We start from the raw sequence: 25,966 nt of genomic DNA on the forward strand, positions 1-25,966 counted from the left end.
CCGACCCACCTGATTTCCTTTTCTGACTTTTTTCTACTGCCTGCAGTGAAAGAATGAGTCACTTTTCCCCTCGGTCTTAGTTTCTTTTCTCTGTAAAACAGGGCTGATCTCCTTGCCAGGTTGTCGTGGGGCTTGGATGAGATATATGTGTGAAAGCCCTTATAAAATGTCAAATGTGACAGTTCTTTAAAAAGTTTATCATAGAAACTAAACACTTGTTAGAGCTTCTCTCATGGTTCTTACATTAACTGCCCGTTTGTTCACCATACACTCATTAAGACATAGATTCCCCCTCATTAGCTCATTTGTTTACTCCGAAATATTTTGTTAAGGACATAGAAAGTACATTCTATATCGCCTCCTTTTCTGCAGAATCTCCTAATGTATGTCTTGTCAGAGAAATGGAAATCTTCAGGTACTGTAGATAAATACTGTGAGTAGTAATGGAAGATTCTTCCTCAAAAAGGATGAAAATATTTATAGAACTGAGTGCTGAAAATTATCATCATCGCCTAAATAGATTTTCAAATATGGGCATCTCATTTCCCATGGTACTAGAGCAGATGCCGTACCCCTCAGATCTTCATCTATTTAAAACAAATATACTTTATGTCTCTTTTCTTTAAGGTTCACTATTCATGCTCAAGAGTTGCATGGTTTCATTTTTCTGAAATATTTTTTGGTTTTAAAGAGGCCGCTTTGTTATCATCTCCTGAATTTCCATTGCTGCTGCTTTCTGATTCTTCTACGGTTATCACATTTTATGGCCAGCCTCTAGAGGGAACTTTAATTTGTCATTTACTGGACCTAAAAGTACTTATTTCTGATGGCCTCTATCCCCTACTTCACTTGTCCTTCATTGCTGCCCTTTTGCCTCTGGAAATGAGGTGCACGGTTTGGGAAGGGCTTGGAGTCAGGTCAAGGAAGTAAGCTGCAGCTTAAGGGCATTCCCTGCTTTTTTTTCTGAGTTCAGCTGTTTGTGAGAGGAAACAAGCAGGGGCTTGGAGCAATTAGTGTCCATAGTGTAGGCTTTGGTGTTAAGGGGGCAATTATTACCCTCTCTGGATACGGTTCAGAACAGGCAGTGGCCTGATGGGGGCGGACCCAGGTAAAAGCAAAACAAATATTGTGATAAGTTGAGCTCCGAACCTGTTAAGTAGAACTTTGCCTTTTCTTTTACCTACATTCTAAAACAGATACCATATTCCTTATAAGAGAGTAGAAATTGGTATTATTAGGATTATAATACAGATTATATGTAATTTATGTTTGTCAGATAAGCACAGGAGAGATAATCATGTCATATTTCTACTTCTCACTCTCAACTCAAGCTCAAAGAAAGCTGGCCCCCCCCCCCCCTTACTGCATGAGTGACTGGGAAGAGTGAATTCACTTCTGAGTTACCTTATATTTGAATTTCATTTTAATGCCAGAGATGTTACACTTATTCTTTAAAGTATAAAGCACTGTGCACTTACCTGGAAAGGGATGGGGCGGGGCGGGGAGAGAAAGAGAGAGAGATTGAGAATGAGAGAAAGAGAGAGAGAGAGAGAGAGAGAGAGAGAGAGAGAGAGAGAGAGAGAGAGAGAGTGTGTGTGTGTGTGTGTGTGTATCTGTAAAACCATGTTGTGTCATGGAGCTTCTGGTTACTTCCTTTGACATCATACCTTCAGTGATTTGCTATTTTTACTAGGATCTCGGCTTCCTTTTGAGGATCCTCTTTTTGTACATTCTGTGGCGCTTTTCTGAACTAATACATTTATGTTCAGAACCCATTTTACCTTGACTCTTTAAGCACACAAGGTTAAGTAAGCCCTGAACAAAGCAGGAAGTCAGGAAAGCTGAGAGCTGTGTTCTGCTAATTCAGCAGGAGTTACAGGAAGTATAAGGAGGCATCGTTGCTAATAACATATCCACTTCAGGTGAATCCTGGAGAGAACTAGAGTGAAGAAAGCTATGAAGAAGCCTTGTTCATGTTCTCATTTTTTTCTTATGTGTGTTTTTTGGGGGGGACATGGTAAATCCATATACAATTTTATAGCAGTTTATTGGGCTGTTTTTGTTCCAGTTTATAACTCAAAATTAAGATAAATGGAATGCTTTGATGCGTGTTTTTTAAAAGATGTTTTTACCATTATTCTTTTACCCAGTCATTCTGTCCACATACCATTATTCTTATCAATATTTGTCTCATTGATTATCCAGTCCAGTTCCCTTTTCAAGGCAGGTGTTCAACCTCCTGCCCAGCAACCCACCATATTTTAGTGCTTTCAGAATTTTTGGATTTTAAGGACCAGCACACTAAACAGAACTAATTAAGATTAGAGATCCAGTCTAGAATCCAAATGTTATTTGGTCAAAAGAGACATAAACTGAAACAACCACCCTCTTTCATCACTATTTCATAAAAAGTCCATTTTAATAGCAAAAATGTGAGAAGTACATAATCTTAGAATAAATTTATTTTTCGAAAAACTCACTGCGCTTAGTTTTCTGTTTCTCACTGACGGACGGGTGATCATGTCTTCTTAGGTTAGTTTTGCGAGACGCTTCTCTGCAGCAAGCTCTACTTGAACGCTGCCGGGGTGGCCAACTCTACAAGCAACCTTTCCTTCCACATAGGATACGATTTCTAGACTTTTGTCTGTGGTGTTTACTCTCTTCTGAAAGAGTTCAGACTAGGTAAAAAGGAGGTGTTTGAACAAATGTGTAGTGTAGACAGCACAATGAAAGCAGGCTACTGTTATTTATTTATTTATTCCTTTATTCCTTTTCTTCTGAATTTTGACAGTTTTATTATTCATCAGGCACTATGCTGGGACCTGATATATGAAGTTCAAGGGCACACATATAATGGGGACACAGACAGGTAGATAATGCAGCAGAGTGCTGAGTGTTGCGCCAAGCTTCTGTGGGGACTTGCTGCCATAGATACAGTGCAAAGGCAGTGCTTCGCTCTGCCACGGAAGGTCAGAAAAGGCTTGCTGTTGGAGAGCGCCATTAAACCGAGTCTTACAGAATAACACTGAATTTCCCAGATGAAGTAACAGCTTAAAGGTCAGGAAATTAAGATGGAGCAGGCCAGCAGGTAAGGGGACTTGTATAGGAATATATAGGCAAGCTGGAGCTCTGTGAGTTTCCCAGGGTTGCTGTTGCAGAGTACCAAATGCTGGGTGGTGTTAAACAACGGAAATTATTGCCCTCTGGTTCTGGCTAGAAGTCCAAATTAAGCTGTCAGCAAAGCCGCGCTCTCTCTGACATGTAGAGAAGGAAGAAGCTTCTTCCCAAGCTTCTGGTGGTTTTCCAGCAATCCTTGATGTTCCGTTTGCAGCTGGAACCCTCTATCTTGCTCATCGCATGGCATTCTCCCTGTATGTCTATACCTGTGTCCAAATTTGTCTTATAAAGGCATTTGTCTCCATTGGATCAGGGCCTACTTTAATGACCTCATCTTAATTTGACTATCTGCAAGGATCTCTTTTATAAGATTGCATTCATAAGCACTGTTGCTCAGACTTTGATGTATTTTTTGAGGAAACACAATTCAACCCATATTGGTGGGTGTTGGAGATTGTTGAACAAAGAGGCCCAAGAACATAATTTCTTTCTATGACACAGGTCATTTTTTTTTTTCCTCAATGTAGCCTGAGTCTGTCTTGTTTTTTGTTTTGTTTGTTTGTTTGTTTTCAGAGAACCTGGACTTGTTCTTAATCAAAGCACCCAGATATGTTCATGTAAATAAGCCGAGGCTTTCCCTAAATCTGTATAGTTGATCTCCCTTCTCACCGCCACCCCCCAACCCCACCCGGAACATGCATATAAGACTTATTTTTCCCTATTATAGTGTTGGCTTTAGCCAAGTATTCATTCTAGCTTGTTGAAATACCTTCAGAGTATTATTTCTGACATCTTACATTCACCATTACCACCCAGCTTTGGGACATTTATATATTTAATAAGTGTGGTATCAGTTACCTGATATATGTCATTGTTTAAATGTTGAAAAAGTGCCTGCCAAGAACAGAGCCTCGTGGCGTATCCCTAGAGGCTTTCCTCCATGCAGACTGTGAGCACATTGACTGACAGATTTTAGCTCAGTCACTTATTTAACCAGTTACTCACTCATCCAAACCAAATTTCCCCTTCCCAGATATCCTCATCTAATCTGTAAGCAAGTAATGATTTTATTTAGCTCGAATCAAATTATATTATACAGCATTCCTAAGCATCCCTGTCTTCCTCATCTGACTAGGTCATGTAAATAAGAAGTACTTTCAGCCCCCATCTCCCTTCACAGCCCCCTTATTTGCGAAGAAGAATCAGAATCTCTTCTGGAAAATGCAGTGAATTCAGGCTATCTGGAGAGGGAGGCATGTTACCTTCATTTGGGATATGGTAATTTTGTGGAACTAATACTAAAGTAACTTGAAACATTTGGTTCTCTCACATAAAGATAATTCCTCTCTGATTTTCTTAGGTGCCAAGATTGTAAAATTTCAAGAGGCACACTAGTCTGCTTTTGGAACAATGGCTTATCTATACCTGCAGTATCAATATAGACATCTTTATACAGAGGCAAGCCAGTAGGAAACCATTGTGGGAGCCCTATTTATCCATTTTCATCAGATCATTCTTAGAGCCATGGCCATTGTCATGAGTAACCCTTGTACAAAATATCTAAATTTAGAAACATCAACTGTGCTGGCAGGCAGCACTAGCATTCCCTGGCTTAGACAGTCCAAGTGTGTTTTTTACTAGTGATGCATTTATATTATATCCCCAGATTTCTTAGCACCGAAGTGAGTAAAATAGATGTTATTTTCTTTTCTAGTCTGTTCTTCAGACTGTCTCTTCAAGGTCGTGGGGCAGTCAGGATTTATTACTTTAGCAAAGGATGGACTGACTGCCTTTGGAAATCAATACACTGGTCCTGTGTTTTGGATCAAAGCCAGCATTAGTGTCCCTAGGAAATGTCCAACTTGACTTCTGCCTTTTTAGTTTGTGTCAGAATCAAGAGAAATTTCTAGGTAATTTGCACACTCTGTTTTAATAGTTTCAGATAACTGTTTTGCTTCAAAGAACATGCTTGCTTTTACTCTCTGTCACGCTATTCTTGTTTTGAATAAAGCAGTCATTTATGGTTCTCAGTGTTGGAATTTAATGCATTCAGTTTCTGTAGACCACCACAGTTCTTTGGGTGTGTGTGTGTGTGTGTGTGTGTGTAGGATTTCCAGTTTTGATTTCTTTTAAAAGGATCAAACAAATTTAGAGATACTCAAAAAAACAATCTAGGAAAAAAAAACTCCTAGGTTTTTTTGGGTTCCATCCACCAACATTTTACAGTTTTCTTGTAAGTACTAGTTTTTAACTCTATGCTAACCTCTTAAATTACCTTGGTTCCTTCATGTGTTTTTATACGTTAAGTTGGGATAAAGTACATGGTCATATCTGTTTTCCAAGGCAAAATGTAGTATTTTCCTATCCCTATTACTGCCAGTCTCCTTTAATTCTCCACACCAAGTACTATAAGGGGAAAACATTCATATTACATGATTATGTTTCATTTATTCAACCAGTATATATTGAATAGTTACAGTAAACAAAGAACTGTGCTGAAAAGTAGCCATAAAAATGGTAGGTCTGCCTTTTCTTAACTCTGGCAACACTCCATATTAAGATAGAGAGGTAGTCTAGTTTGGTGCTCTCACGTGGTAAGAATTAAAAGTGCCGTTATTTGGAGGATGGTGGGAAGAAAGAACAACATTTAATAGTTACTGGATATCTGTTATGTGTGAAGCACTGTGCTAGACCTTTTTAAGTACAATCCTGTGAAGGTAGGTGTCGTGCAGCTTTACAGAGTGGATTACTAAGACCAAACAGGTATGTCATAGTCACAGAGCTTGTCATTAGCCAAAAGAGCACTTGAGGATAGGTCTCTCAGGTTGCAACTCTTCTTTTCAATATAAAATTGTCTTCATTATGAAGAAGTACTACATAAACATGAAGGTGAGATTACTAAAGCAAAGAAAATAATTACAGATTTTGGTGGAAGAGGAAGGAAATTTAAGGAATGCTCAATCATTGTCACTTCATAAATTCAATTCAGAAATGAAAGACCAGTTTCTATAATCAAATTGCCTTTGTTTTAAAAGTTAGACATTAATCAATATTTGAGACTTTTAGGGATTCATTTTTATGATAGATAATCTACATTTTACTTGCAAAATTCTGGGTTCCATTTTCAGCGCGTGTTATTTTCTTTCTGACATATTAGTACTTGGGAGCACTAATTTGAGTCTGGCCATCTGTGACTGCATCCGTAAGTGCTGCAGTACAGTGACTTGTGGCAAAAACAGTGTCACAAGATAATGTAAATGACCCTTTGTGCTACGTGCTCTTAAAAGACCATAAAATAGTATAAAGCTACTTTACCTTGATTGCAGACCATAATAGACATGATACTAAACTGTAATAGCACATCTGTGTAATAAATCAAATGCTTTGCAGAGTGCTTTTTATTTAGAAGAGAGATATATGTTTTTCATAGAATATGGTAAAAAAAAATGCATCTTAGCCATTTCTAATGGGGCAGTTTTAATGTTCATTTCATATGAATTATTTAGTTCAAGCCATACGTGCAATAAACAGCATCAGTTGCTACTTTTATGCAGCATATACAATAGATTAGCCATGCCACCCAGAACTATTGAAAAGGCAGATTAACAGGAATGGTTGTAAATTTAGTCAGAAGAGGTTATTAATCCCAAAATCTGGGTGCAAATTATCACTTTTATTTGTATTCTGAAAGGATGTGTTTAGCTTAAAATTTTAATGTTGTGAAAATCAGATATGAAAATGTATATTTTCTCTTGAAAAATGTGATACTTTGGCCCAAAACTTCTGTAATTTATTTTATAAGACAACGGGTCTAGATGAGAATGAGACTACTTGAGGATACTCCGAGTTTATGCTACATCATATCTAACTTCCAAGCTGTGTGTCTGTGACTGAGGCTGAAACTGTCTTTTCCGGGATAGTACAGAAAAGTGAATCGTGGTGGTTCCTTTTCTCCATCTTCTTTGCATTTACAGAGAAGCCACACTGGCTTTCCACAGCACAGATACCATGGATCATTCTTCTCAGATGTCAAGTTAAGCATTTAAGGCTAGTTCAAAGGAGCACTCTGTCTTAAAACTTTCCTATTCTTCAGAATTTTTCCATGTATTCCCTAGCTCTTCTCATCTCTCCATTTTAATTTCTTGAATTGGAGTGTGTTATTGCTTGAGCACAAAGATCAAAAAAAAATTACAATGACATAAAATGTGACATTTCTCTCTGCTAATCGTAGCCATAAGATTTTCATTAATCTTACTAAAAATCTTGCTTTCATCATACCATTGTGCAGTTGCAAAACCTCCACCACATTCTGGTCTCTGACTCCTTTTCCTGGAACTCGTGGTGCCAAAGGACCTTTTCGGGCTCGGCTTCCACTACTCCCCCCACATAGGTTGCATGAGACAGATTCTTCTGTTTATTGCCCTCCACAGCCCACCTGAATTCCTGCTTTCCCCAAAGACTTTCTCACTGAACTTGACTTTCATCTTAAGTTTATGCCTCTTTTATTTAGTATTTACCATACATGATCACAGTATTCTTAGTTATTTTTTAATATTAAAAATTCCTTACATCCCCAAAAGATTGCCCTCTGCCCCCCAATGGTAGGAATGGCATTTTATATGTTTTTTTTTTCATAGGCCTTATATGGTGAAGGGCATACTGTAGATGTGCTATAAATATTGTGGGTTGATTTCTCAGTCTGATCTTTTTCTTGACTGCTTGTCTTTCCTGTGTCTCATTCACCCTCAGCACCAGGCTTGTTTCTGACCTTTAAGGCTGTAGCAGCTTTTCCTGCCAGGCATTCTCCTTCAAGCCCTGGCTCCAGTTCCAGCTGCATAAGATGCCACTTCCTGTTCTCACACACTGGGAATTATTTATTCACAAAGGCACGCCCAGCTATACAACATGAGTGGAAAGGGGCGATTATCCAATGTGAGAGTTAAGCCAAAAAAACGGGAATGAAAACTGGAATGTCTTTCTCTACCCTTCATATTTGGTCGTATAAAAACATTGAAAATCTTTGGGGCCAAAAAGATAAAGCCTTACAAAATCTGTTTGATGTTGATTGCCTACTTGTAAAATTCACATGTTTTGTAGATAACGTTTACCACTTCCTTTACCAAGTAAATATAGTAATATAACCAGCTGAATTATTCAGGGTAGTGAGGATTCAGAATAACAGGGATAAATGTCTCCTACTTGTTTATTTGTGGCCTCATTCTCCAGCAAACTCTTCTGTTAGCAAAGCAAATGTATGCAATTTATACTTTCTTTCCTTCCCCTATTTAACCACTGTTAGAAGAGCTAAAGCAAATTTTAGAAAATCCCCTTTTCCTGGGAAGCCACTGAAATAATAAAGCAGCAGAAAAAGCAAGTTAGAAAATTACATGTACAGTATCATCTTCGTGTAGGCATATATGTATGTGGATATTTTTCCTTTTCCCCAACAATTCTAAAATAATGAGAGGTTTTGGCTTATAGGGCCCAAATGCATTCTCAGCAAATAGATACATGGGTTGCTCTTTTTTAGCTTTAAAACCAGTCATGCCTCCTCCTCACTGATACTGTATATATGTTCCGTTGATGGGTTTCTTATTCCAAATAGAGCAATGTTGTCTATCCAGATATCAGGGAACTTTTTTCTGGATGGTATCAGCATCTGCCTTAGAGACTGTAACAATTATGGAGTCTGCCCTCATCTGCTCACTGGTTTGGAGCTGTGCAGATTCAGGATGGGAATTGCTTTGAACTGTTGGAACAATCTGTTGTGACCAAAGTTTCTGCAGCTGTCAACAATGGTTGGCCAAAGCAAACTTCCTGCCTCCCATCTTTGCTGCTTAGTAGCTGTGCAACTTTTAATAGGTCCCATACTCAACTCTGCTCCTCAGTTTCACATCTGCAAAGTGGGAGTAATATCTACTCAAAAGCTTGTCGTGAAGATTTAGGTAAATGACCTTAAGTGACTTAGAACATTGCTTGGCATAAAATAAAAGCTGTATAAACATAAGCTTTTATTGTTCCTTTGCATTAAGTCACTGGGGCTTTCCAGTGTAGATGTTAATAATATAGCCACATACTTAGAAGTTTTATTTTGTATTTTTCTCATTTTAGTCCCCCATTCCCTCCTTCTTGCTGATGTCATTTGCACAGGCACAGCATCTCACAGGATGGATGCATGAGTCTCTCTTGTCCTTCAGAAGCAGTTCAGCTGTTAAAAACAATCATCTTACATGTGTGAGCAACATCCCACCCTCTTTCAAACTTAAAATCTTTTGTTTACATTATAAGTGTACACTTCTCGTTATTTTCCATACACTCACTGCTTTTCAGGTTTAATAATGTCCATAAAGTATTCCAAAACACAAACACTGCAGATGACTCTGTGATGCCTTAAATGAATTTACAACTGGAATGACAAATATTAAAATCACTTATCAACCATTACCGCCATCTGTTGGTGGTGAGTAGAGTAGACACTACTCTTCAGAGCCTTGGCCTATAACTGGGAATGTTCAAAAACTGCAAGTTCCTAGTAGAGGAATGTGTGTGTCTGTGCATCGTGCATGTGTGTGTGCACACAGATGCACACTCACACTAGACAAAGTCTGTAAGGATATGCACCAATACGTAGTAGAATTCATACCTAGGACTTCAGGTGATTTTAATATTTCAACCTTCTTTTCTGTGTTTTCTAATTGTAATAAGCATTGCTTTTATAATTAAGGTTAATTAACAAAAGGTAGAATTTAGGAGGACTAAGTATTGGGGGCAGAGGAGAAAATTAAGCTTTATTTACATTTACTAAATGCAAACTAAAATATATTTAGATTTTATATTACAGTAGATGAAAGAGGAGCTATCAGTAGAAATGGAGAAGTGACTAAAGCTGTGGTGCAAACAAAAGAAATTTTGGTAGATTCTAAGCAAAAGGTTTTATCAGCCAAGTTCACTTGGACCAATAGGTTTCAATGTGAGTCTTTACTTGTTATCCTCTCCTTTTGAAATTCTAATTATTCTGTAGTCACATCTCTTAGTCCTCTTTATCCTTTTACTGTCAGAGCTTCCTCTGGAGTGGATTATCTTCTCTTAGCAAAGAATATTGTATTCTGAGTAGTCAAGGCTGTGGTCTGAGCCTTGTTACTTTGAAGCTGGATAAAACCCAAAGAATCTTTATATTCACATTTTCCCCATAAAATTCTGTAGTTTGCTTTCCTGGACATGCCTCTCCTTAGTGTTCTTAGAGTGCATTTGCCAGTCAGGTGGCCTGTTTCTCCCAAGACATTATATGTCCCTTTTACTCGATGTCTTAAAAAAAAAAAAAAAAAAAAAAGTTAAGGTGTAAATAGGAACAAGGGGAGGTGAAAATCTGGTTGCTTTACTTGTTTTTACCCAGATATTTGTTACTGTCATGGGCACTGATGATCGACAGTACAACTAGACTAAGTGTTAATCACCTGTAATGACTTCTCCTCCCCCCACGTCTATTGCCCCTCATTATACTGCAGGTAAAGGGTAGAGGGAAATGGTGACTGCTCTGAGACCTGCTGCTCCTTTCCTATTCCTAGAGGTGCCATTTGATAGACAGCTTTTCTCCATGTTTTAGTGCCCTTTCTCATGTCATCAAAACTACTTGTTCTGTACTCCATTCCCACAACAGTGACTGCACCACTCACTGAGAAGCAAACTTAGCCAGGGCCTGAGTGATTTAAAGTGTTAACATCTTCCAGTTCAGGGGTCTGTATTTTAACGAGAGCCTTTTGTGCCGTGAGTTGTTTAAATGAGTGGACAGCCCCCAAAAGCAGATATTTTAGGAGAGGAAAACCCTTCAACAGCCCTTGGTAAATGCAGGTAAGCATCTTCTTGATCCACTAGATTGCAAGGAAGCTAGTATGCAGTTGTTTCACAGAGTGAAAACTGTTTTCTAACTTTCTAGGAGGTCATGGTCTTTTTTAGTTTTAACCTACAAATCATGATAAAAACCACAATAGAAAGTAAAACTGATAAATTTCAGTAATATCTCTTTTCCTATACTCTACCTCATCCTGCCCCATTTATCTCTCTTTCAACCATGAACTACCTGTTTATTTCTTGTGTTTAAAACAAAGAAAACAACTTGAAAAATAAATCTATTCCAGTACCTTAATAGAAGAAGTCTTCCATTTTATTTCTCTCCTTTCATACTCGATGTGTAAAGGAAATGTTTCTCAAAATTATTTCATAGATAAATTTCATTGAGAACTTAAACAATTCGTTTTTGAGCTTTGGGGTTTTTAGGCAAGGTCTTAGGCTCAAAACTTGTATGAGCTTTTGTTTTCTCACTTGCGAAAAATGGAATCATAGCACCTACCTCATAAGATTGTCATGAAGTTAATTAAGTAAGATCATATCTGCAAAGTGTCTGGCACAGTGCCTAGATCATGGAACTGAGTAAATGTAATCCCCTTTCTGGTTTCTTATAAAATTGTCAACTCAGTGATTGAGGATATTAGTGAAGCTTTCACGGAAAAATAATGTTTGAACAGGTTCTTCAAATTCAGTCAAGCATGGGTGGAATGGGGTAATGGAGGGGTGAGGGGACATGTTTAAAGTGATGTTTAATGTACTGAATGTAGCAGACCAGATTGGAAGGAGCAGAGGCTGTAGGCAAGGAGAACTATGATGTATAGATATATAGATATATATGCTTTTTGCATAGGTCTAGGCATAGTGAAAAGAAGGAGTAACTATTAGAAACATGTCAGAGACAAAACTCAAGAGCATTATTGACTGACTGGGTTCAGGAATGGCTGAGTTGATGATATCTCAAGGACTTCACAGCTGGTAAAAGATTGTGAGTGTGACAGTTTTATCCAATGAAGAGAAATGAAGAGGTGATCGGGAAAGATGTGTTTGGGGTTCTTTGGGGATGGGATTTAGAAAATAGTGGTCATGAAGTGATAGTTAAGAATCTTAATAAGATACTAGGATATTTAAGTAACAAAAGGAAGAAACCAAAAAAAAAAACTTAAAAAAATAAAATAAAATTTTGATGGGATTAAAAATAAAAACAGCCCAGAAAGGAAAGAGAAATGGGCATAATGAGAGAAGTGGCATTAATTAAAACCACGTCAGTGGATAATTCCTTAGGAATAGGAAGTGTTGAGGACCATACAGTAAACATGGTGTAAGTACCTAGTTAAGGAGAGGAGGAAGCCAAATGCGTAAAGAACCACTGAACGAGAGCTCAGAAGGTGAAATGAGATCCTGGGAGTGGGAGCAGAGGCAGAGAGGTAAAGGAAGTGAGGAGTAATGTCAAATGTAGCAAAGAGATCAAAGAGAACCCAAACCAGAAGGGAGTGTGACATGGATCAAGTATCCATGCTACCAAGGGCCTTTTCTCTTTTCCCACTTTCTCTCTGTCTTTATCTTTCCCATCATTAATGTGGAGAGAGAACCATTAGGGTAGCAGGCTAGTGCCTGCCCTTCTCTAAATTTCCTTTCTTCTGTTTGGTTTACAAAAGACCCTGAACTCTGCGACCTGGAGCAAAGTCTCTTAATCTCTGTTACTCTCAACCCCCTTATCTTAAATTGGAGTCATACCAACTTTCTTCCCTACTTCTGGAAGGTATGAGGCAGGGATGCAATCTAAGAGCAGTTCAGATAAAACTTCTGCTATGATGGAGCACTGATAGATATCAGGCATGTAAATAACCTAGGTAGATAAATGGTTGCTAAAAGGTGGTCTTGGGATCATATTTTTTCTAGTTTGCAGATTTTTAAAATTATTATTTTGTAAGCTTAGTGACCTGTGTTAATGTTATAAACTCTATAGGGATTTAAAGGTGTTTGTGCAACATTATGCCTGTTGGATGTAACTGTCATTTGAACCTTAAATTATCTTTACTTTTATGGCTAGTTAGTAATCATTTGATTACATGATAACACAGTAAAATTTAACTGAGGGAGGTGGGTAGCTGGAGCCATTTGTTTCTTCTAGATAATATATTTCAGCTTGTTCAATGCATAAAATAGAAACCTATAATATTTATTTAAAGTGGTTTAAAATGCTTTATAGATACTTCTGTTTCCTAAAACTTTTAAGACTCCTTATAGTCCTCAGAATCAATCATGAGAAAGCAATATTAGAGAAAATGTGAAACTTTTAAAGCAAATATATAGGAAAGCAAAATTTTGGAATGTAGCCTGTATAAATGAGGAAACGAGCCTCAGATATGTAAATGATGCGTATTTCCCAAAGTCCCAATAATGTTTACGCATTATTTTTCAAAGCTTTTTTCCCCTCAGTTTTAAGAAGACAAACACAAATAGCAGTGCTATACATTGTGGTGGGGTCGCTATGAAAAGGTTTAGAATTAGTACATATGTTTATACTGCTGTTTCATTTACAGTAGCAGTGTACTAAATTTTAATGCTTTTAGTTTTTTCCTCCCGCTACCCCCCAACTTCTATTCTACATTAAGGGATTTGGACATGTTTCTCATATAAGCCCTCATAAAATCAATGCCTAATCCCTGGTTCATTGTTTCTCTTCTTGATTGTCCCATCTCTTACATGCGTGTACACATGTTAGTGAGTATACTGTGTAACTGTTATCTCTGAGTTCAGAGAAGCTTGAGTAAAGTTATTCATAAACAGTTATCAAGATCTTAGGTTTAAAAAAACCTGTTTTAAATATACCATCAAATGTGTTACACACACACACACACACACACACACACACACACACACACACACCCTTCTGTGATGCTCTAGAGCCATGCAGTGCTGTCTACAAAACCAAAATGAATAGAAATAAACAGGGAGCTTTCCCCTCATTAGTTTTAAAGGCTGCATGGATCACAATACTTTAATAATAATTCTGTAACCTTGCCTTAGGCTTCGTATTTGACCACAGACATCATGTTATTGGGGGGGGGAGGCACTGTTTTTTACAGAGCTCACATTTTTTTTCTTTCGCTTTTATTTTTTGGGGGGGTCCCAAGATTGTCAGGTAAGTACTTGATTTCTCAAAGCTAAACATCAAACTAATCCAAAGATTTCAGTGGCACGCCTAGCCCATTCCCTTTTTTTAGTTTAGTTTTGAGTTTAGAATTCTCATTTCCTGTACCCTACCAAAGAATGTTTTGTGCTTTAAAGTTCACAGATGTTTGAAAAGTATTTGTGTTCTCTGGACTTATTAATAAGGGTTCCTTGATTATAACTTTTTTTTTTTTTTTTTTAGATACGGGAAAATAGTCTCCACGAAGGCAATTTTGGATAAGACAACGAACAAATGCAAAGGTATGTTTCCTTGGCTAATGATTTGCTAAATTGTAGCTTTAGAAAAATGTTGGAATTTCAAACCTGATATCTGGTTTCAAAACTACCTCTATTTTATAAAAAGCCAAATCTTATGTGTCATCCAGTTTCTGTCTTGCATAATGTCAGCATATTGCTTACGTTTGTCCCCGGTCGACTTTTGGCTGAAAACCCAACAGCAGCTAGCAGTTTGCCAGAATCCCAGATTTGACGCCAGTGGAGTTAACATGCAAAATACTGGTTGGCATTTAGCCCCTGCTCTTAAAAGGGGAGTAGAGTTAGAAAACAGCTTTTCTTTCGTGAGCCTGAGGAGATTAGAGCTGCTTACTGAAGACCACTGGACTGTACTAAAGAACTGAAAAGATTACATATTGTGCAAATTGGCTCTATTAATTAGAATAGAGTAGTTTTAAGCAGTACTTAATTACATGTTTCAATACTCCCAATTGTTCTCCCCTGAATGCCTGTTGACAATATTGGCAGCAGGGAGGAGAGAACCATTTTCACTGACCAAATTGTATAGGGAGGGGAGGTCATATGCCCCTTTGAAAATATGCTGCTGCATTAATTTGATGCACTGACCTTCAGTTTTCCGTGTAATTAGGATGAGCTCATCCAGCTCCATGAGCTGGAAGAGGAGGCGTCTACAGTAGGCAGTTCCAATGCTCCCTGCCTCTGACTTTTAATGATCCAGCATCTAAACAATAGGCATGTGATTTCTAGGAAAGGGGAAGAATGGAGTCAGCTGACTTTGAGTCTAACTACTGACCCTATGAATTGAAATAAGGTTGACAGGAATAGGCAGAGAGGCAAATCTCCTGTTAATTAGACCCCAGTTTTTCAAGTAGTGGTGACGGCTGTGGCTTAGCACAATCTGAAAAAGGCAAGAACGTAAATGAACCCTGTAGTAGGGCTTCACCCAGGAGCCAGCCATTTCCTTTTAATCTAGACTTGAAGTGGTTCATTGTATTTCTGTCTCTTCTTCTAAGCTCCTAAATTTAAAGGAGCTATTGTCGCAAATGTCTAAGCCCATGTTTAATCAACATGGCCTATTAAGGCAGTTTTGCCTTGGGACAGTGAATTAGAGCTGCTTTGTGTAGAGTGGTACTCAATAAAAATTTTAAACAAATTAAAGAGAGTTAATTTGTAGACTGAAATGTTTACACTTTGTTGCCAGGATTAGTCTTATTTAACATAATTGTAAATGATTTGGGAGAAAAGGGATGCAGAAAAAATCTTTAGGTTTTATAAAGTTTTGCAGGTAAAATAGAAAGCTGATCTCAAAAATTAGTTTCAACCCAAGAGAAAAATCACAGTAGACAAGTAGCTCTATAGCCTTTTATGCCCTTACCCCACCTTTCTGCCTCTTCTGGGGGGGGGGGGGGAGGCGGGGAGAAAAAGCTTATAAGGCAGATAAATGTGTTTTGAAGCAGAGCTGCCCTCTGTGAGTGAGAGAGAGGACCCAGAGGCCCCCCTGGTTGAATTCACCACACCCAACACTGAAAACTACTCTTAATACACTCTTCTCCAGTGAGAACCTGGTCTCTGGAAACCAGAATTCCCCTAGTGCTCTGCATGATCTAGAAAAGGTATGAGTAAAAAAAACAAAAAACAAAAAAACAAAAAAACTAATGTTCAACTTAATACATATCATAATACAAACCCATAACATTTGGAAAAGGTCTGAAAGTAAGGGGAGAGATTTGTGAGACTTTGAAATAAGGGTAAGAATAATTCAGAACTAATTTTCAATACAACATGTATTAAAACTTTCCCTCAGAGATGCTGCCTTGTGCCTGTGGGCAATGACAGAAACTGGGCAGGGCTCTTTGTCTCACACAGGCCTCTCATGAGCAGATGGGGACTGGTATCTGGTGGATGGGCGCGTGAGTGAGGAGAGAGAGTAATTACAGCAGGGCTGAGTTTATAAAATCCTAGAAGCGAGAATGAGAGTTCCTGAAAAGGACAAATGAAAAGAAATAACACAACATGTAGCTCATAATGAAGACAGTTGACATGTTAGGATAACTTGAGAAGGTGAGTAGGTGGATGGATGGATGAATATAGATAATGCGTAAGAAATTATTGCACATTAGTATAATTGAAGACTGTTTGTGTTGAATACTCATTTTTTAAGATTTGATGGATCAAAGAATTTCATACCTGGAAATTAGAGACTTTAGAGGGCACAGATCATTTTTTTTTATCACAAAACATACTTTGGAGCCTCTATCCAAGAGAAAACATTAGCTGAAATAAACATTTCTCTGAATAATATGTACCTTAGTCATTAAATTTAAAAATTAAAAATTCATGATTCAGTTGCTCTACGTTTCAGTGGTCAGTTTTTAGCCAACACACAGTATTTAATTGTTTTTGATATTGGTACAATAGTTGCCCCTTATTCATGGGGTTATTTTTCAAGATCCTTAGTGGATACCTGAAACTGATGGTACCGAACCCTATATATACTATAATGTTCCTGTACATACATACCTCTGATAAAGTTTAATTTATAAATTAGGCACAGTAAGAGCATAATAATAACTAATAATAGAACATTTATAACAATATACTGTAATAAAAGTTATGTGAATATGGTCTTCCTGTCTCCCTCATCACCTGTCTAATAACTGAGACAGTTACTATGTGACAGGCAGGTGTAGTGTACACAGCATATATACACTGGACAAAGGGTGATTCACGTCCAAGCAGGATGGAGCAGGACAGCGTGAGATTTCGTCACACTACTCAGAACAGCTCTCCTTTTAAAACTTGTCAATTTTTTCTTTCTCGAATTTTACTTTTAATGTTTTTGGATCACGGTTGACTGTAGGTAACGGGAACTGAGGAAAGCAAAATGGTGGATAAGAGGGAACTGCTATATATGTGGCAGTTCAGGACCCCCCCAACCCAAAAAAAAAGAAAAGCTTACAAAGGATTGATTGTGATGCTGATTGCATATCACACCAGAACACATATGCACACACCAGTAAAAGTGGACGAAAATAAATCAGACCTAAGAGAAAATAGAGTAAGTACAGGAAACTTAAGGTTATAGCAGAAATGGTCCTGTGTTTCCTAGTGGTGGCCCAAGCAAAAAATAGAAAACAGAGCTCTTCCCACCTGAGAAGAATCTTGTGGATCCAGAGAGAGGGCCCTGTGCTGTATAGTGAGTCCCACCTTCAAAAATATCTATATGCATATTTATATAATGCAACCCATAGAACCTGTGTAAGTCAAATTTCTATATTCTTATGTTTACTCGAAAGTAATATAGTAGAGAAGATAAAAGAGCACAAGGTTGCACGCTTACCTATTATATATTTGTTTTCAGCAGATATTTATGAAACAGTTGGAATCTGGATAGAAAAGGCCAAAAGAAGATGTGAACAATTAATCAAAATGCAACCATTATGGATTTTTCTTAATGAGAAAGTAATAGATAAATAATGCTAATAGTGCCTGAGAGAATAACTTCAACTACAATAGCATCAACATTGAGATCTGTTTATTGTAATTTATTGACAACAGCAAAATGGGGGGGAGGAGGTTTAAACATCCATCAGCAGGGGTTATATCATTTCAGTGAAGTAGACTGTTCATTTATGACCTGCTAAAATTGTGTTTGGTAATAAAATGTGTATGAATGTGAGAGAGAGTGTGTGTGTGCTTGTGTGTGTCTCCATACAAGGGTCGCACGAACAGCAGATTTCTTTAAAAACACCCAAAAATATGTTTAACCTAATTCAAACTGAGCAGTTAAATAACATTTTCTTCTTTTACCTGGGTTGGCCTTTTTCTTTCCAACCTGGCTATTTCTCCACTGTCTAAATCAAATTAAGCCTTATTTCAATCCAATTTCAAGTAATAGAAGGAAGCTGCTTCTTGTTTCAGCTTTAACACTCATCTCTCCTAAAACATTTATTTCTATAATAGTCTACTCCATTTCATTACAACTTATTTTGTTACCAGGCGATATTTTTGGTACTAATACTGCAAACTGACTTATGGACTATTTTCAAGCTTTCTATTTGGTGTGTTTTGACATGAGTACCTTACATTCTCAATTACTGTATCTTTATAATTTTTATAATAAGCAGTAGGGCTGACCCCTCTTCTATGCAGCCTCCAAACTGTGCTTTTCTTTTCTGAAATATTCCTATTCATTTAAAATTAATTTAATAATAGGTTTGCATTCCAAGAAAATCTCTGTTGGCATTTTTGCCTGATACTCTGATCTTTTAAACAGTGGGCTAAATATAATTTAACCTTTTCTTAAGAACTTAAGAGTTATCACAGTGAAAAAAATCACTGACTGACTATTTTAATACAATGATGCTCATGGGATCAGTTGATTCAGGGGCTGTTGCTCTTATGCTACATATGCTCTGTTCTTTGTATAGTTTTACTTTTTTATTGCTTGTTATTAGTTTTCACTGCTAGATACCACCCATATGCTTATTTTGTAGCAGCCCTACCCTCAGCCCGACCCCTTTTTTACCCCTAATTTCCTGCTTTTGATTTGCTGTGGCCAAGGAAAATAGCTGACCAGCTTGTTAAAACTGTTTGCAAAGCTGTGGATAAATAAGCTTTGAACCAGGGCCTTTCCTAGGAGGTTATTTGATTATTTGTTTGTTTTGTTATATTTTGTTTTTAGACTTTAGGACATGAACCACGGAAACAGCTATTTTGGGTATCTGGAGACATTTTTCCCCCTTTATTTTAAAGGGAGATCATGATGAGCTGTTTTTTAGGTAAATAAGTAATGATATTTTGACCAAGTAGTAAAATTTAGATTATATTTTGGGTATCTAATGGTTGTACTTAATTTATTTGTAAAATGAAGTTTAGGTTGACAAAATAAACGTAATTTTGTTTCTGTCCTTCGTAAGCTCTATAGAGTGGCTCCACCTTTCTTTTCAAATCATTAAAAATGCTCTTTCTCTGACATTGATTTTTCTTTTTTAACCTTAGTTGGTAACTTAGATGTCATTTTTTTTTTTTTTAGTAAGTACAGGATATCTGAGACCTGGAAAAGAGAAAAGCTGCGGCTTTGGAAGAGGTGGCAGTGGGGGGGGGGGGGGTGTTGTTTGTCTGTTTTGTTTTAACTTTGAAGGGGAACTTTTCTAGACCATGAGAGACAACAGGAAAGGACAGCCTGAGGAATGTGCTGCATCGTGGCTGTTAAAGCTTGAGACCTGTCAGTCATCAGAGTTTTCATTTTTTGTTGCCTGCATCAGAAACCAAATGGAGTCATCCCTTTCCTCTTTACATAATCATAAAATAATGGCTTAAAAACTAGTGTGTTTGGCATTTCAGGTTATGGTTTCGTCGACTTTGACAGTCCTGCAGCCGCTCAGAAAGCTGTGTCTGCCCTGAAGGCTAGTGGGGTTCAAGCTCAGATGGCAAAGGTGAGTTGAGAGCCAGTGACCACCTCTAGTCCCAGGCTTTGGCTCTGAAGCCTGACACATTGCTTTTCCTATCATCATTCACGCTCCTCCCCTCCATCCCAGCTAGCCACGGTTATTTCTGGACACTTGTCCCATGCCTCCACATCCTCAATCATAATTCTAAAGCTGTGTAAGCTGTAGTTGCTATTTTAAATCTCTATAGAAATTAGACAGTTTTAGACATTGGTTATTTATGAGATGTAAATCTCCTCTTTAGTAGTTCTTCAGCAGCTTTATTCAAGACTTATTTCTGATGAACTTTTAGCATTTTAGATGAGGAATGTTGTTGAAGTCATATATATGCCCTATTTTTTATTGCCTAAATGTAAACTTGGGTTATATCATACTTAGTACCTATAGTGCACTTACTAAGACATTTATATAATTAAGTACATTTTTCTTCCATTTGTGGTTCTGGAATTGCTGTGGAAAATATTTTCAAGCCTGAAACTCAGCAGTTTGATATTTTGTGTATTCTTTTCAAAAGATAAATAATTTTATCTGGCTTCTTCAAGTACAGAGGAAAGGAATTTTGTGCTATCCTCTGCTACTTCTGAATTATAGCATGTGATCATTCCCTGAGGGTCATTCACATTTCCATAAGGAAAGATTTATGGAAATTCAGTGACTCTGGTAAAGACATAAGTTACCTGCTAAGAACTTAAGGATTCTGAAGGACATATTAGGCAGCTACCAGGATAGAGATTTACTTTGACTTTAAAGAAGGAACGTGAATTAAGATTTCAGGAATTTATGAAAGGTATCACCTTTCTAAAGTAGTCCTTGATGTTTAATATTTTTAAAGCTTTGAATCAAGTTGGACTTAATTTAGATTTTCTTGAACTCCAGAGTAGTTAAACAGAAACTATAAATAGTAAGCACCATGATTTTCAGATTATTTGTCTATAATATAGAGCAATTCCCTGAAACATTATTGAAAGATGTTGATTATGAGACTTTAAATTATTTAATTGTGATTATGCAATGCTTGTGTTGTATAGTGATTTATAAACTATTTTATCCGCCTCTGTAAGAATTGGGTAACCATCCATTTTATAAGTAGGACTTTAAAGGCACAATCAGAAAATAGCTCTATTTTTCCTGCTATTCTGTCCATATTTTAACTCACAATGTGAAGCATCTGCTTTCTCTTCTCTTGAATAAAATTCAGGGCAGGTCGCATGACTTCTCTGGCCACTATTTTAAAAGTTCCTTCAGTTGCTTCTCTCTTTTCAGGTCTTTCTGGTTAATTTTTGATAGAATGCCTCTTGATTTTTCATGTACAAATTTCATGGAACATAATTATCTCTTCAGTTGTTTCTATATTTATTTAAACTAACTCAATACAATATATTAAACAAGATGTTGTCTGGGGAAATGCTCAAGTTGCATTCCGAATGCAGTTTGTAAAAGGTTAAAATCATATGTAGAGGTTTTGAAACACTGCTGAGAGTCAGCTAAAGGGATGTCTTGGATGTTGCTAGTTCTAAAAGGAATCACAGTTTACAAAGCAGTTGTCTACTAATAATGATATTGATTGGTGATCAAGAAGTAACATCTTAAAAGTTTATATCTCAACATAACCATTTATTGCCTGTGTACACACACACACACATACACACACGCACACACAATGTAGTTATATTTTAGGAAATTGTAGGAAAAGATATAATTACATTTTAAGAAGATTGGGGTTGCAGTTAATTTTAAACATAATTTTTTCCTATTTGAAATAATGGGAAATGGGCTTCTAGTTAATATTTTGATGTTAAATGTCTGATTTTCAAGAACATAATACTGATGTTAAATGTGTGACATCTATAATTTAACTGTTCTCTTTATTTGACACAACTTTGAGAATCAAATAATCATAAAGCTTCTCCCTTCCCCTAGCTAAGGTCTGTTCCAGGTAGTAAGCCTAGAGTGAAATGGGAGTATGATTCGTTCTTTTCTATTTCCCATAGTCGTGTTTTTTTCCAGTCTCCCATCAGCTCCCTGGATGTGTTTTAATATACAGCAGCGTGAATTTTCAAAACCTTATAGTATCTGGATTAATTTATTAGAGGACCGTGGATGGTAGTGGGTCCCTTATCCCCCTCCAGGGTTGGAGCAGAGGTAAAGGAGGGAAAGCTTCTTGACCTGACAGTGATGTAATCTGGTGTTGATTTCTCTGAGCAGACAGATTCATTTCACCCTTGTGGAATGCTTTGGGAATTTTTCAGAGATCTCTTACCACCACCACCACCACCACTACTACTACCCCGATTGAGCTTTTCCTTGTGGTCTCTTGAAGCTAGAGAATACATGTTATCAGACTGATAGCCTCAGCTCCTGATAATTTTAAGGGTCTTTCTTCAGCCCCTTTCTGCTAGGACCTCCTTGCCCTTCAAGACACGCTCTTGGGAGGATCCAACACAGCCCTGGGCCAGCCGTACCTTGAGTGCCCACGTCTAACCTGTGTTTTTGCCAGCTCTCTGTAAGAGAGTAGTTACTTCCCAACCACACTTACTAGGGTTCCTCAGCCAGCTTTTTGCCTTTTAGATTCCTCAGGTTTCAGTCAGACTTTGATCCATTTTACCCTCTAGGCTCCATAAGACACAGATCAAGCTTCATGAGTAGTCTGTTGAAGCCCCTCTTCCTTGACTGGGTGTTACAGGGACACAGCCCTCATGATGAGACTCAGAACATATCTGTGTTTCTCTCCATAGCCATATTCATTTTCAGCCTCCATTCTCTCAGAGACAGACATGAGGTTGGATGGTCAGCCAAGCATTCCAAACCAGTTCTCAGCCAGCTCCTATACAGACTCTCTTTAGGTAGTCTGGTTTCTCACTCTGAATATTGGAGTGCTTGACACCCATTATTTTGTGTCCTCTACTGAAACACAGAAAGAGTCCTATTTTATCAACCTACTGCAAATTCAGAGGCCTTATTTAGAGTGGCTTCATGAGCACATACCTAGGCATCTTTTCAACGCCTGTACTATTTAGCAGCATTGTATATTAAACATATGCTCTTTTGAAAAAGTATTCACAGTGCATTTAGTCAAAACTGGACTGGATGTAGATTGGCAGTCATATACGTCATGTCAACAAGTACATTTTGATGCCAGCTTTCCCATGAGTTGATAATGAGCACTGTTCAAAAACCTCCTCAGGAGGCTTGACACTGTAAATTGGCTAGGAAAAATGATCCTTACCTACATCATCTGTAGGGAAGGAACAGTACACAAGTTCAGAGATTCAGGCAGTGAGCCAGTGTTCTGCACCTTATGAATTTCTTCAGGTCTCTGTAGGGTGAATAAATTTCCTAGACCTAATTTCTCTTGTATTATATCATTAAAGTTACTAAGATATTTTAAATGCTATAGGGTCCATTGTTCTCTACCACAGAACCATGGGTTGGATTATCTAGAGTTAACTTAGCCCCTTTACGCTAGTTGGGTAAAGAACACCTGACACACACTTTTTGTGGAGCACTTTTTAAAAGAAGTTTAGGTTTGGCTGAACTTCACTCCCATGGTTGAGTGATAAGGGACCCACCTCCATCCACTTTCCTCTAGTGAATTTATCATGATACTATAAGGTGTTTAAAATTTACATTACCATATATTAAAGGCTTGCTTTCTTACGTAATCAGAAAAAAAATTAAAGGCATTCCACTACGGGAGTCTGGGGGCAAGGGGGATTATATCGTTTGACACATTGGCTACCTGGGTTGACAAAGGATTCTGTACATATTCAAAACTGAATTGCAAAACTACCAATTAAGAGCACTGGACAACAGCGATTGTTTCTTATTTATGTTTTAATTTTCATTGCCTTGCTTTGTACCTGGCATGTAGTAGATATTAAGTATTTATGTTAATGATCAAAGAATCCAGTTAAGTGAAAGAAAAATTTCCTTCCCAGAATGGCAGATACTGAGAATTAAGAATGGGACATATAAAAATTATATTCATTGAGCTCTATCCATTAAGTACCTGATGAAACTTATCGAAAGGTTTTCCGCAAATTCTCAAGGCCATAACTGTTTGTGTCACACTTGGCATTTGTTTCAATTTTGTACATTTTTAAAATAAAAGGTTCAGAATCTATGAAGAGAAAAGGTCAGATTATGAGCAAAAAGGACATAAAACTCAAATTAACATTGGTGGTATTTGTTAATAGAGCGACTTGTGTACGCCTTTCAGCAGTGCCTCTTAAGGCCTGCCGGGGGTCAGCAGATCATCGTGTGCTATTTGGCTGGTAGTAAAACTTGCACATTTTTTCAGTAAATCGGCAGTCAGATGAGCAGGAATTGAATACCTCTTCCATACAGAGCTCTACCGTGCTTCAGGCAGTTTGTATTCACAAGCCCATAGCAGCCGTGTGCTGGTTGGTGAACCTATTCAGTACAAGAGAAAACAGATGTCTGGTCTTCCTGCCAAGTCCCTTTCTTGCGTTTTAGGAACCATTCCACACGCACAGGGAGGTTTTTGTTAATTTCTTTCAGATGATGACTGAGTGCTTTACGCCATGCGGGGCCTGCAAGCCCCACTTTTCTACTCAAGTGAACATTAGTAGCCATTTATTTCTCTCACGGCCAATGTGGGATCTAGTTTTCTACTTGTTAGAGAAGCCATTGAACCCTTTCCATGCCTAGGGATTTAAAGAGGCCTATTGGCCCCATTTTTATGTTTGGCCACCCATAATTCACAGAATAATTGTTTTTTTCAGACATAGCATTGTATGTAATAAAACAGTTATGGTTGTCACTGATTTTAAGGAAACTAAATTATCCTCATTCAAAAACCACCCCCTACTTACTACAAGTGTTATATATTTTGTTCACTGAGTGGATGGATACATGCATGGACTCTTTGAAGATCAGATATTTCTGTGGCCAATGTTGCCAGCTTGGAGTTTTTTCTTTTTTCTTTCTTTCTATTTTTCTTTAATTATTGCAACTGCGTAGTCAGTGTTTGCAGAATAAGTTGACCATTTGAAAAAAATAATAAATGACATTAATTCTCAGGTTCACCCCAATGAAACCTAATTGAGTTGTTCCTATTGAAAACAAATGCATTAAAATCATTGAAAATATTTAGTTGTATTTAGTCTATAGTGATACTTATCAAAGAATGAGTCGAGAGCTCAGTTTCTTTTTGGGTTCTTATTTTAGCACTTATTTTTTTCTTCATTGGTAAACTCCAGTAATCAAGACTTTAAAAACTATATTTTTATTAGTGTTTTAATAATAGAAGCAGCTAAAACAGATTTAGAAAGCAGTATCTACATAGTGAATCATTTTACAAATATCTCATATATGACATTTTCCTATGAAATTCCTAAATATTAGCTGTTTAGAATTTTTAAATTGTACTGGGGGAAAAAAAGCCCACAATATTTATGATATGCTTCTTATGTAACATTTTTATGCCATATCTTTACCCAAGAAGTGTTTTAATGCTCTTTAATTAAAGGATTCCCAGCTTATTCTGAATCTGACTAAGCACGATTCAGGAATCTTTCGAATTAGATTTAATCATATCACTCCTCTACTTTGGCCTCTAGCAGCTCCCCATTTTGCAGGGTGTGGTTTTCTAACTGCAGCACGTGGGCGGCAGTTCCTTCTTCCTCTTGCTCCCTGCTCGCCCGCCATGCTCCGTGAAGTCACAGGATAAACGTGGCTTATGTCCCTGGTGTATCAGTAGTACTTGAAAATATTGGGTCAGAAATAGTGTAGAAATAGTGTTTCTATATTAAAACAAACTTGAATAGTTAGGGAGTAGATTGTAAAATTTACATCACCTCACTCCCATCTTTTTTAGATAAAGCACAGGCTTCAAGGAAATTTTGCAGCTCTGGCAAAGCTACTTTGGCCTTTGTCTACAGACTCTTCAGGGTACATAATCGTTCTCCCTGTGGTTAGCACTGCTTAGCTGGAAAAGTTTAAGTAGCAATGACTTGACTGACAAAATGAAATCAACCCCCTTAGGTAGCCTTTCACAATCCGGTTTCAGCCTTGTGACTTCTGCTTGTTTCTCAAGTTTCAACTCAATGTCATGCCCTCTGAAAAGTCTTTCCTAATCTTCCAGAGACAAGTTCCCTTATCTG

General features: G+C 37.5%; 1 protein-coding gene across 9 annotated transcripts in view; it reads left to right on the plus strand.

Annotated features, from left to right (window-relative positions):
* Positions 1-25,966, plus strand: part of RBMS1 (RNA binding motif single stranded interacting protein 1) — a 195,375-nt gene that overhangs the window by 140,134 nt on the left and 29,275 nt on the right. For all 9 annotated transcript variants that reach the window (XM_036236517.1, XM_036236518.1, XM_036236519.1 and 6 more), the window contains exons 3-4: positions 14,339-14,397; positions 19,738-19,829. In XM_036236517.1, the coding sequence (XP_036092410.1) occupies positions 14,339-14,397; positions 19,738-19,829 (151 nt within the window). The remainder of the gene's footprint in view (positions 1-14,338; positions 14,398-19,737; positions 19,830-25,966) is intronic.

This window comes from Rousettus aegyptiacus, unplaced genomic scaffold (assembly GCF_014176215.1).
Source record: "Rousettus aegyptiacus isolate mRouAeg1 unplaced genomic scaffold, mRouAeg1.p scaffold_m13_p_2, whole genome shotgun sequence".
Classification (NCBI taxonomy): Eukaryota; Metazoa; Chordata; class Mammalia; order Chiroptera; family Pteropodidae; genus Rousettus; species Rousettus aegyptiacus.